The sequence below is a fragment of the Lampris incognitus genome, chromosome 13 (assembly GCF_029633865.1).
Source record: "Lampris incognitus isolate fLamInc1 chromosome 13, fLamInc1.hap2, whole genome shotgun sequence".
Lineage (NCBI taxonomy): Eukaryota > Metazoa > Chordata > Actinopteri > Lampriformes > Lampridae > Lampris > Lampris incognitus.
Window position 1 is genome coordinate 6,351,618 of NC_079223.1, and position 13,008 is coordinate 6,364,625.

Here is a 13,008-nt window from a genome sequence, read left to right on the forward strand (position 1 = left end):
AATTTTGCAACATCTTTTAGGACACCAACAAATCAAATGTAGATTGAGATTACAAACCAAGTAAATCCAGGCGGACATGGAATACTTAGTCCTTACCAGTTGACTTATTTATATTGACGCTCATTTATTTTGCACATACTTGTGGACATCCAGAAAAACAAGTTTTAGTATTCAAACAAGTAATGTACATTTGTGCTACATACACTGCACAATTTTCCTGTTGCAGGTTAACCAACTGTTTGCACATTGATGCTGATGTAATGTCAGACTTCATGCTGCCTGCATTTGTTTAGGTATAAAAATATAGAAAAGGCTTAAGCTATACCTTGTAATTGCAATGTCCAGGGGTTCAACTCCCAACTTGGACCCATGTCATGTCACACTGATATATTTCTTTGCAACACAACCAAGTTTCCTGCCTCTCCCAACTGTTAAATGTGTCAAAACTGAGCAAAAAAAAAAAAATCAAGGCACAAAAATAAATAAATGCATTATTTTTTTGCATTTATTTAATACTGCATCTACATAGAGGTTGTCTATTAGGTCAATAAAGGTTGGGAAGAAAATGGAACAAGAATGGACTTCTGACAAAACCCTCTTACAGAAACTTACATGGCCTATGCTCTAGTTTGCGATCAAAATACTTTTGATTGCATGCACCATGGGAGGAATTTCAACCATTCTGCACTTATTAATAGAAGATGGTTAGCATTACAATGCATTGTATTTATTTAAAGCTGCCATGTGGAGTTTTTCACTGATATCAAGCTCAGTTTAATACATAAGCCTCTATAGGATCGACATTACCAAATCAGACCGTCAACCAGAGGATTAAATATTGCTATGATTCTAAATGCTTGTATCTGACAAAAAAAATTTGATTTACGGTACACAGACGGGCGACATTGCCACATTTAGAGATAAATCACTTCATTGCTGTATATCTTACATCAGCCGTTTTTCCAAATTACTGCTAATTCTTTCACTCTTCAAAATAAATGCAAAAGCTGCCAGAGGGTGAATGTAGATTCTAATGTGAAAAGAAGTCGTTCTTCCATGAAAAAGTATTGCTTCTGTATACAGAGGCTCCCTAAGTCAAAAATCCAAAGCACCTCATAGCAGCTCTAAGTAATTGGCTACTCCAGATATCCTTTGTGTTGCTATATGAGGATTCTGCCAATAAATAGCTTCTCTTTTTATTAGATCCCTGATGAGTGCCGTACAGTGGCAAAACGACTCATGGTTGCTGGGAGCCCCTTCCCCAAGGATCCTGTACCCTCTGAAGAGGAAGTAACTGACGGCCTAAGGAGGCAGGAGCTCAAGAACTCTGATTCTGTTGAGTAGGTTCACATCAATGTCACAGCCAAGACTTTTCCATCAGCTTCAGTCATGCTATTTTCCTTTCTTGGTCAGTCATTGATACAGGAGAACACAGCAGCTCCCGCATGTGTAAAACAGATTCTGTCTTATTGGCTGTCTGATGTACTTTGAAAAGGAATCAACTCTGTGCATAACTGTAGTCCACTGACTCCCGGTTTCCACTGCAGCGGTCCTACCAGTTTCCTGTTTGTTGGCGTGTGCTATTGACAATGGCGTATTTTTCACGGCGCCTGCAAGATTTACCATGGATAAATGTCAACGATATGCACAGAACTGTCGACAAACTTTCACCTGCACCTACCAGCAAACGGGTGAAAAGTTTCAAGTTGTACATACCAAGTTACATCCACAATTCCATCTGCCCGCTCATCCTCATAATTATTGACGTAACTTGATATGTACAACTTGAAACTTTTCACCCGTTTGCTGGTAGGTGCAGGTGAAAGTTTGTCGACAGTTCTGTGCAAGTCGTTGACATTTATCCATGGTAAATCTTGCAGGCATCGTGAAAAATACGCCATTGTCAATAGCACACGCCAACAAACAGGAAACCGGGAGTCAGTGGACTACAGTTATGCACAGAGTCGATTGAAAGTGATTGGAGGGAGCCGGTTAAAGTGCATCATAGAGAGGGCATCTGCCCATTCTGATATTAAGCGTGTATCATTTACAATGTGTAATTGACTGCTGTTTTACTGTTTTCAGGAAATACAAAAAGCTGGTTGGCGATCTACTCGACTGCCTCAGCAACAGAAACATGTAGGTTCAATTAGTGTCCATTGTGACCAGTTTATATGAGTAGTCAGTGTTGTTTGTTAGTCGACACGTTCTTTGTTTGATATTCTAGGCCTTGGAAGTTTGAACATATTTCAATTGGCTTCCTGTCACTTTTGCTGAGAGACGACCACCAGCTCCCCGCCCCAGCAGTTCTGTTCTTTGTCAAAAGCCTCAACCATGACTCTCTCTTGGTCCGCAAGGTGCCTCCCTGCAGCAACACTCGCCACACACAATACATGCAGTTACATCGAGCAACTCAAACAGCATATGGATTCATCCCCAGCGTTTACACACACACACGTTGTTTGAATAGTCCTGGTTTTCCCATTAGGTGGCGATATCAGCTGTGGCTGGAATCATGAAGCAACTGAAGAGACCACATAAAAAAGTGCCAGTTACCCCTCAGGAGCTTTGTAAGCATTTCAGATTAGTTGGCATGTATTCTTTTTGCCCAGACTAAGAGAAAAAAAAATTCTCACAACTGTCCTTTTCTCTTTGGAAGGTGAGTTGAAGGAGGAGAGTGGTATGATTGCTGGTGACCGGTCAGACAATCAGTGGCTCCAGTACCACAGCAGCAGCCTTCCACGCACACAAAAGGACTGGGAGCACTGTGTGTTTGTGGAAAAGACCCACTGGGGATATTACAGCTGGCCAAGGTGAGACATACAAAAAAAAAAATCTGTCTCTGCACACCAAGATCAAAATTTCCATTTGACATTTTTACACATTAAAAAATAAATGTGTGGGGGCGCCCCAGGGGCTCGCCTGGTGGCGTGTGTACCACATAAGGCTAAGTAAGTCCTTACCGCAGCTTCCTGGGTTTGAATCTGGCTGAGCCCTTTGCTGCATGTCATCCCCTCTCCTGCCTTTCCTGTCTCTCTCTACTACCACTAGCCAATAAAGGCAGAAAATGCCCCAAAAACAATCTTAAATAAATGTGGCCTATCATTGTGGATATTAAGTTTACACACCAACTCTGAAAAAGTCATCCCTCAAAAATATTTCCTGAACAGTTTAGTTTTTTCACATCTGTCAAATGAATCTCACAGCACATAGAAACGCTCGCTGTGGCATAAAAAGGTGTATGTGTGTCCCTACAATAGAAATACTGCCAGATGCTGTTCACAATCAATTCAACTGCAGTATTCGGCTCCCTTATTTTTAATGTGTTGTTTGAGTCTACTACTACTACTTTCGGTCGCTACAGCCATTTCCATTTCCATTTCTTCCTGTCCTCTGCATCTTCCTCTGTCACATCCAGAAGTATAATTTGAAGTGACTGGGATAGTTCTGCAGCTCCTATAGCAGCGTGTGAAATTCTCCCTGTTCTTGACGGCCTCTAAGAATTGGATGTAGCCTACCTAATGGGCTAATAGTTTCTTTTTCTTAATGTTCCGTACAAGCGAGAGAACTACAAAATCATCCCCGCTGCTTTGTATTGCGACTTTTCACAACAATAATAATTCCAAAAAAAAAATACCACATCCGACTGTGCAAGGATTCTGTGTGCAACAATTTTTTCTGATGCAAATAAATAAAATCATGAAAAATTTGGACTTGGTGTGCACAGACTTTTATTCTGTCCCACTGTGTTCAATTCTGTCCCGTCTTGTTTACTGGACAAGTCGGAACAGATTTTATTCATCTAGTTGTTTCTCACGGCAGCTGTCTGGCCTATTAAACTTATTTTGAATCATCTCTCAATGGTTAGAAAGCTGATGATGTATGCACCACCTGAGGAGCAGCCAAAACAGGACCTGACCAGAGAGGAAATGACTGAGGTTTGTCAACGTAAACATACATCTGCACATTCATCAGCTGTCTTTGGTGAAACGAAGTTGTCAGTCGGTTGTGTTTTTGGGTGTTTTCCACATTTTTCATATCCCACCTACAGAGAGAGCAGATCATCTATGACCACTTCTCAGACCCAGTCTTCGTCAGCCAGCTCATTGAGTTTCTCTCTTTAGAGGACCGCAAAGGCAAGGACAAGTTCAGTCCCCGCAGATTCTGTCTGTTCAAGGTGAGAGAAACTAAACTGTTAATAATTACATTTGAACCGGACTACTTTTATCATGGCCTCCTGAGTTTCCAGAAAAAAGTTGGCGGGTAATTTGCTGTGCATTCCTTTTTGAAATGTGGTAGTGATAGTCACAAGACCTCCTCCAGCAAAATTATGGTCTTTGATGGCTTATAAAGGATGGTAATAAAATCATCATTTAAAAAAGTAAACGATGATGACACACACACACACACACAACTCCCACATTTTTCCCCTCTCTTTTTATTCCAGGGACTTTTCCGCAACTATAATGATGCCTTTCTGCCTGTGCTGCGGCCACACATGGAGCGACTGGTGTCCGACACTCATGAGAGCAAGCAGCGCTGTGTTGCTGAGATAATCTCAGGCCTGATCAGAGGCTGTAAACATTGGAGTTACGCCAAGGTATGCATCTGCAAATGTCTTAATTCTGTTTTCTCAGGACAGGCTTCCTGGACTATGCTGCCCTTGGTAAGAGCCCTGAATTGCCCTCAGAGTTTAAACTTTAAGAAGCCACATAATTTCCTTTATTTGCCTCTTTAAAATTTAAGTGTCTTTCTTGGCATGTGGGTTTCTGTTTGAAATGTATCCCATCCTAGTAGACAACATTTCATCCTGTTAACACACAGTTGCTACCTTTGACATTTAGCTGTACTCCTTTTTTTAAAGGTTGAGCATCTTTGGGAGCTGCTGTGTCCACTGCTCCGTACTGCTCTGTCCAACATTACGGTAGAAACTTACGCGGATTGGGGCACCTGCATTGCCACGGCCTGTGTAAGTTTACCTCTGTTTGCATCTGTCAATCCGTCATTTTATAAGACCATCTGAAAGCTTGTTTCACCCACCGTCTCTTCCTGTTGTTTAAACAGGAGAGCAGAGATCCACGCAAGCTGCACTGGCTGTTTGAGATGCTAATGGAGTCACCAGTCAATGGAGAGGGAGGCTCCTTTGTTGATGCCTGGTGAGTAGAACTGTCTGAGCCATGAACAAGATGTTGATGTGATAGGCTGCGCTGAATGAGGGACTGTCCACACTTAAACGGATATATTCAAACACGCATCTTTTACTCTGTGCTGGTGGTTGGCCTTTTTGACCATCAGAAATTGAGCTTTTCAAAATTGCTCTCAAGTGGTTAAATTAGAAAACATTGGTCTCGCGTAGCCATGTGGACAGCAAAAACGAAGCTTCAGTTTTCGCTACATTAGAATGGGTACACTTTGAGCTTCTCTCTCTTTCTCTTCCTGTCTCTCTTTACTGATTAAGTCTCTTAGCTTACACTTTTTTACCACCCTCTTTTTCTCCCCAATTGTATCTGGTCAATTACCCCACTCTTCCGAGCCATCCCGATCACTGCTCCACCCCCTCTGCTGAGCCGGGGAGGGCTGCAGACGACCACATGCCTCCTCCGATACATGTGGAGTCACCAGCTGCTTCTTTTCACCTGACAGTGAGGAATTTCACCAGGGGGATGTAGCATGTGGGAGGATCATGCTATCGTCCCCCCCCCTGAACAGGCGCCCCGACCAACCAGAGGAGGCGCTAGTGCAGCAACCAGGACACATACCCACACCTGGCTTCCCACCCACAGACACGGCCATTTGTGTCTGTAGGGACACCTGACCAAGCCGGAGGTAACACGGGGATTCGAACCGGCGATCCCCATGTTGGTAGGCACCAGAATAGACTGCTACGCTACCTGGACACCTTTAGCTTACACTTAGAGCAGCTCATCAGGACAGGACAACAGACATGTCTGGTCGGGGAAGTTCATAATGTGATGCCCGCTAAATTTTAATGAATGCATTTTTCCCCTGTATCCCACTTCTTCCATTCCCCCACCCTCCCACAGTCGTCTGTATGTACTGCAGGGAGGCCTCGCTCAACAGGAGTGGCGCGTCCCAGAGCTCCTCCACAGACTGCTGCAATATCTGGAGCCCAAACTGACACAGGTGTACAAAAACGTGCGCGAACGAATTGGCAGGTGAGACAACCCCTTCACCCCAAAAGCTAACACATTTCTTCATCCATTACACGGGTTCTGCTTATAACCATACTTCTTGTATGCAGTACCACATTCATGCTCTGTTTTCTGGCTCTGGCTCGCCATCTCACCAGTGTCCTCACCTACATCTTCATGATTGACGTCAACCTGCCATACACCCAGCCCACCACCTCCCCCCGGATCTCTGATTTCACCGAGAGAATTCTATTGCGGTTGAAGCCTCTGACTGAGGGTGACGAGGAGATCCAGAACCACGTGGTGGAGGAGAATGAGGTGGGGGAGCAGGATGAGAGGACCCAGGCCATCAAGCTGCTTAAAACAGGTGGGACAGTAGTACAATCCAACACCCAGGACAGATGACACACTCATGAAGCTGTAAGGAATCATTGGCGATACTGCAATGTTTTTTTGTGTTTTTAATGGTTTGTCCAAAAAAAAAAACATTGGTTTCCTCCAACATCTGTAGTCCTCAAGTGGCTGATTTCCAGCGCTGGACGCTCCTTCTCCACTCCTGTCCCAGAGCAGCTGCAGTTGCTCCCCCTGCTCTTCAAGGTGAGAAACTATCATGCTGGATCCATTCATGGCCCTTGTCTGTCTAGTACCCTCACTGTCATTCCTAACTTAGCTTTCAGTCACTGATATGCATTCAGACCTGCAGGATTAAATCGGTGTGCAAACACTCATGTCCCCACTTTCTTGAACATACATCTGATTTGATTTATTATTTTTTTTAAACTCTTATTTCCTCCCTTTGCGTCCTTACTTTTCTCCTGACTGTCTCTGCCTTGCTGGTCTACCTGGCTTTACATTGTTCTCCAGATTGCTCCAGTGGAGAACGATGACAGTTATGATGAGATGAAGAGGGATGCCAAGACCTGCTTGTCTCTGATGTCCCAGGGACTCCTCTACACAGAGCAGATTCCCATGGTCCTCAGTGCCCTGAAGGAGGTGAGTCATCTGCCTGCCCCAGCTGTCATTCCCCCACATTTTCCTTTGTCGTGTAAAAAGCTGTCACAATTTTGTAACCTGTGTTCAAAAGCTAAATATTTACTATATGAGACACAGAGAGAGAGAGGGAGAGAGAGATGGCGGCATGGTGGCCCAGTGGTTAGCACTGTTGCCTCACAGCAAGAAGGTCCTGGGTTCAAACCCCAGGCTGTCCCAGGTCCTTTCTGTGTCGAGTTTGCATGCTCTCCCCGTGTCTGTGTGGGTTTCCTCCAGGTGCTCCGGTTTCCTCCCACCATCAAAAAGACTTGCATGTTAGGGTTAATACTCCTGCCTGTGCCCCTGAGCAAGGCAATAGGAAAAAGAACTTGAGGGGTCCCCGGGTGCTACAGCTGCCCACTGCTCCTACACAGTAGGGTAGGATAATATATAATAGGGTACAATAGGAGGCTCCTGTACAGTAGGATCCTATACAGTAGGATCAGATAATATACAAGAGGCTCATATACAGTAGGATTCTATACAATAGGATATACAACAGGAGAATAAATGCAGGAGAACACATTTCATTGTAACCTGTACAATGACAATATAAAGTGGCTAGCAGGATCGCCTAGGTGTGTGTGTGTGTGTGTGGGGGGGGGGTCATTTCACTGCAAAATTGTGATACTATGCTATGATAGTTTTAATATCACAGCATTTCCTCTGAATCACAGTGATGAAGCATGGTTAACAATTATATGGAGAGGTTTGATGAAATGGTTTCTGCATCTCTGAATGTTTGAATCGTTTTAATGTTTACTCGGATCAGCATACTTGTATTTTAAGGTTTTGTAACACATGGAGCTTAAGATAAGTGCATTTTTCCCCCACATTTGCTTTGGATCATTGCAGTTTTCACATTTTACTGTAAATAAAAGGTTAATGTCAAATTGCAATATTCATAATATCGTGATATTTAAAAAAAATCACTCTCTGGGCTCTAGAATTTGCTAACAAAACTGCTCCTTCGGGTTAAGAGTAAAACTTTTTTGTGGAAGAAGTGCTGGAATAGCCAAAAGTCTGCTACTGACTCTGGATGGGGCGATGTGTTGCAGATCGCTGGCAGCAGCTCCTGGCATGCTCGCTACACAGTGCTGACGTACCTTCAGATAATGGTGTTTTACAACCTGTTCACCTTCATGAGTGACCAGCGGGCAGTTGCCAATGTCCGGGCACTAGTGATACAACTACTGGAGGATGAGCAGCTGGAGGTAAGAATGAGCACTCAGTCACCACTCTCCCAGCACATGCACAGACACAATGGTTTACTACACATGTTAAAATAGACGGATGCAGGGCGTCCGGGTAGCATAGCGGTCTATTCTGTAGCCTACCAACACGGGGAGCGCCGGTTTGAATCCCTGTGTTACCTCCGGCTTGGTCGGGCGTCACTACACACACAACTGGCCTTGTCTGTGGGTGGGAAGCCGGATGTGAGTATGTGTCCTGGTTGCTGCATTAGCGCCTCCTCTGGCCGGTCGAACCGCCTGTTCGGGGGGGGGGGACTGGGGGGAATAGCGTGATCCTCCCATGTGCTACGTCCCCCTGGCGAAACTCCTCACTGTCAGGTGAAAAGAAGCGGCTGGTGACTCCACATGTATGGAAGGAGGCATGTGGTAGTCTGCAGCCCTCCCCGGATCAGCAGAAGGGATGGAGCAGAGACCGGGACGGCTCGGAAGAGTGGGGTAATTGGCCTAGTACAATTGGGGAGAAAAGGGGGGGGTGGATAGGCGGATGCCACATTAAGGTGTGACCCGCCATCAAAATGTAAAGCAGATAGCTGAGCCATGCAACCGCTCAGGCACAGCTGTGTAAATAGAAAAGGATTATGGTTGATAATTGGAAATGGATGAGAAATGGTAGATCAGTTATATAATCCCCATCTGGCAGATGCACACTTGTTTACGTTAGCAGGCCTTCTCACCATCTTTCAGCTTTTCAACTGTAATGATTCAGCACTCCCCTCTTTCTCACTCTTCACACTCCTCCCCTTTTTGGTCCTCTTGCTGTTGCTATGGATACCAAAGGCTGCAGTAATCTGTTGCTATGGAGAGCGTTCAGATTCAAGGAGGTTGAGGGGGAGAAGGGTGGATTAGGGAGAAAGGAGAGGTGGGGGATGGATACAGGTAGCCCTTTTCTTTTTTTTCTTCGTCTCTCGGTCCAGAGACAGCCTGTTGAATGTGTTTCTCCAGGGTTAAAAAAATAATATGTCCCAGAGAGGCTTTAAGAATTGCATCTGTTGCAGTGATGGGATTAGAACAGATGCTGCAATGCAAAAATCTAGTCCAGAGAGATCAGGTGCTACGACTACCAGAGTAATCTGCATATAACCTCTTCCCCTTAAACGATTCTCTAAATATCATTTACTCATTTATTTCAAGTACTCATTTATTTTCATTTTCAGTTTGTTGTGATTTATTTGAAGTTTGTTGTCAACATCGTGTCCAGAACAGCTCCACCAGATCTGTTGGCAGGGGTTGTGTAGCAAAGCTGGTACTCTTGGCTTGGTAATAATAAAAATCCCTGTGTTACCTCCGGCTTGGTCGGGCGTCCCTACAGACACAATTGGCTGTGTCTGTGGGTGGGAAGCCAGATGTGGGTATGTGTCCTGGTCGCTGCACTAGCGCCTCCTCTGGTCAGTCGGGGCGCCTTTTTGGGGGGTGGGGACTGGGGGGAATAGCGTGATCCTCCCATGTGCTACGTCCTCCTGGCAAAACTCCTCACTGGTCAGGTGAAAAGAAGCGGCTGGCGCTGGCGACTCCACATGTATCGGAGGAGGCACGTGGTAGTCTGCTGCCCTCCCCGGATCAGCAGAGGAGGTGGGGCAGCCACTGGGACGGCTCGGAAGGGTGGTGTAATTGGCTGGATGAAATTGCATTTCAGACTGCATTTCACAGCATTTTACCAAGCTTACCCTAACAAATGGTGTGCCTGATAACAAGTAGGCCAGCGTTGCCCGGTTACAATAGTGCGTCATTCTTCATTATTCACCTACATGAGAGAAACGCCACTGTAGTTGTCCACTCCCCAGTCACACACAACCAGAGAACAGGAAGAGTGGCAGCTCACTCAACGATTCACTCAGCCCACAAAGGTGTTGGACGAGACAAATACTAAGGAAGTCGGGGTTTGCATAAGCGGTTTTGTCACAACGCCGCTGTTGCGTGGTCCAGTCTGCATACATGTGTAGCCGCTTCATCTGTTTTGAAGTGTATACAACGAAAGTGTGATCCAAACAGTATTTGTCTTTTTGAATATTTGCCAACCTCTTTTCTTGGTCATGCATGACCGATGCACCGTCTGCTGTTTAGTGAATACACACCGAATACCTGGCCCATTACTTCCTACCGCCTCTCTGATCATCGTTCATTTTGTAATGAAGTTCCTCAAATGTCCAGTACACAACCATCAGTGCGAGTGAAGCAATCCCCACGTCTTAAACATGCGTAACTTCCTCATTGCTTGCAGAGTGTGACTTCATATAAATGCCAGCAGGGGTTTGGATAGGTAGTGTTTGAATGTACATAGCTGGGGTAATAAACATGTCTGTGTGATGAAGCGGTGCTGTAATGATAATATAATCTTTCTCTAAACCTCCACCCACCCCCTTTGTCCTACACATTAGGTAAGAGAAATGGCTGCCACCACCCTCAGTGGCTTCCTACAGTGCAACTTCCTGTCCATGGATGCTCCCATGCAGGCGCACTTTGAAGCTCTCTGCAAGACCCGCTTGCCCAAGAAAAGGAAGAGGGAACTGGGCTCTGTTGTGGACACCATCCCCTCTGCTGGTAAGGACATTTCAACACAGTTCATTTGTAGAGTTGGCTTCGATTGTACCACAAGTAGTCAGTTTTCATTATTTATAGTGCAACATGTGATGGTGTACACAGATTCACTTCATTTTAATCTCTTGTTTTAACCACATAACGTCCACCCCATCCCCGGTCTGGTGGAACAGACCTGGTCCGACGCCATGCTGGTGTGCTTGGGTTGAGTGCATGCATTCTGTCCAGCCCATATGATGTCCCCACCTGGATGCCGCAGCTGCTGATGGACCTGAGTGCCCATCTCAATGACACCCAACCCATTGAAGTACGTTGAATCACCCACTGTGATGGAACATATGTTTAAATGGCCTTTTTCAGAGATTTAGAGAGATTTCAAACTCATTTGGCTTGAATGGAAAGAGTACAGCATCGTTTTTGTTAACAATGTGAAAGTGATATATATATATATATCTACATTAATATATATTAATATATATATATATATATATATATATATATATATTAAATTAAATATATGAAAGTTGTATATGGTGGCACAGTGGTTAGCACGGTCACCTCACAGCAAGAAGGTCCTTGGTTTGAGCCCGGGGGTAGTCCAACCTTGGGGGTCGTCCCGGGTCGTCCTCTGTGTGGAGTTTGCGTGTTCTCCCCGTGTCTGTGTGGGTTTCCTCCGGGGGCTCCGGGTTCCTCCCACAGTCCAAAGACATGTAGGTCAGGTGACACGGCCGTACTAAATTGTCCCTAGGTGTGTGTGTGTGTGTGTGTGTGTGTGTGTGTGTGGCCACCAGGCCCTGTGATGGCCTGGCGGCCTGTCCAGGGTGTCTCTGCCTGCCGCCCAGTGACTGTTAGGATAGGCTCCAGCATCCCCGTGACCTTGAGAGCAGGATAAGTGGTCTGGATAATGGATGGATGTGAAAGTTATCAGTATAGTGACATATAAAGCATCATTTGTGGTCAATAATAATAGCGAGAAATAAATTGTGTTAGGTCAACACACCTGATGTTTTCCTGAGCAGATAGTATGGGATTGTAAGGGCTGCATGGCATAACCCGATTGTACGATTGGGGTATTTAACCGTGCAGCTGTCTAGCGTCTCTGTAGTTTCATGTGCAGTAATATATTTTTGTTGCCCTGTCATGTGTTTGGTGAACCAGATGACCGTAAAGAAAACGCTGTCCAACTTTCGACGGACACACCATGACAACTGGCAGGAACACAAACAGCAGTTTACAGACGACCAGTTACTGGTCCTGACTGACCTGCTGGTCTCACCCTGCTACTATGCCTAGGCCTGGTACAGTACCTCCTCCTTTCAGCTTTTCATCCTACACCCCGAACCCATACTCTGCAAATATAGATGCTCCGTTGCATGCATAGACACACACGCATGTTCAAATGTTTATACACATAACTGAATACCACATGTTGTCCCGTCAAGGCCTGGTGCAGCGGTTACAGATGTTTGGGTTTTTTTTTTCCTTGTTCCTTGAGATTTCCAAATTTCTGTGTGTCCCTAGGAAAATGTGTCTTGGACATAAGAGGCCACCTAAAGACCCCAGATGAAGAGGAGCACACACAAAAGCCGAACATAAAGCTGTGTATTTATGTATTTAGCTGACCTTTACATTTCTACTATACTTAATATTTAAGGTGAAATCATAGCAGGGACGAACGCCCTGCAGTTTGTAACAATACTGTACAGTTTTTGGGTTTTGGTTTTTTTTTTGGGGGGGTGGGGTGGGAGGTGGAGGTGTGTGGGGGGGGTGGCTGTGCTCGGTGCACCTGTGTCTGTGTGTGCAGTTTGGGATGCTCGGATACACACGCAGGTCGGTCACGCATGTCTCAGGAGTAAGTCCCAAGAACCAACTCTGAGCCAATCCTTTGTCCAGTTTGGGACAAAACTCTTTACTATTTTAAAGTGATGGCGTGTTATTTTGCTACAGAGTGACTGTTGCACAATAGTCTACACACACATTAGAGTTAACGCTGAAACACACACAATGTTTGTGTGGCTGTTTGATCTATATATGATTAT

At 45.1% G+C, this 13,008-nt stretch overlaps 1 protein-coding gene across 1 annotated transcript in view; it reads left to right on the forward strand.

Moving 5' to 3' along the window:
* The window catches only part of psme4a (proteasome activator subunit 4a), a 45,313-nt gene extending 32,638 nt beyond the window's left edge, over positions 1–12,675 (forward strand). Inside the window, exons 29-47 of the mRNA XM_056291688.1 lie at positions 1,204–1,340; positions 2,086–2,139; positions 2,228–2,357; positions 2,489–2,570; positions 2,660–2,813; positions 3,869–3,938; positions 4,052–4,177; positions 4,448–4,600; positions 4,865–4,969; positions 5,065–5,156; positions 6,045–6,176; positions 6,311–6,519; positions 6,664–6,749; positions 7,017–7,145; positions 8,240–8,395; positions 10,810–10,972; positions 11,143–11,276; positions 12,128–12,267; positions 12,491–12,675. Of these exons, the coding sequence (XP_056147663.1) occupies positions 1,204–1,340; positions 2,086–2,139; positions 2,228–2,357; positions 2,489–2,570; positions 2,660–2,813; positions 3,869–3,938; positions 4,052–4,177; positions 4,448–4,600; positions 4,865–4,969; positions 5,065–5,156; positions 6,045–6,176; positions 6,311–6,519; positions 6,664–6,749; positions 7,017–7,145; positions 8,240–8,395; positions 10,810–10,972; positions 11,143–11,276; positions 12,128–12,262 (2,247 nt within the window). The 3' untranslated portion in view covers positions 12,263–12,267; positions 12,491–12,675. The remainder of the gene's footprint in view (positions 1–1,203; positions 1,341–2,085; positions 2,140–2,227; positions 2,358–2,488; positions 2,571–2,659; positions 2,814–3,868; positions 3,939–4,051; positions 4,178–4,447; positions 4,601–4,864; positions 4,970–5,064; positions 5,157–6,044; positions 6,177–6,310; positions 6,520–6,663; positions 6,750–7,016; positions 7,146–8,239; positions 8,396–10,809; positions 10,973–11,142; positions 11,277–12,127; positions 12,268–12,490) is intronic.
* The last annotated feature ends 333 nt before the right edge of the window (positions 12,676–13,008 follow it).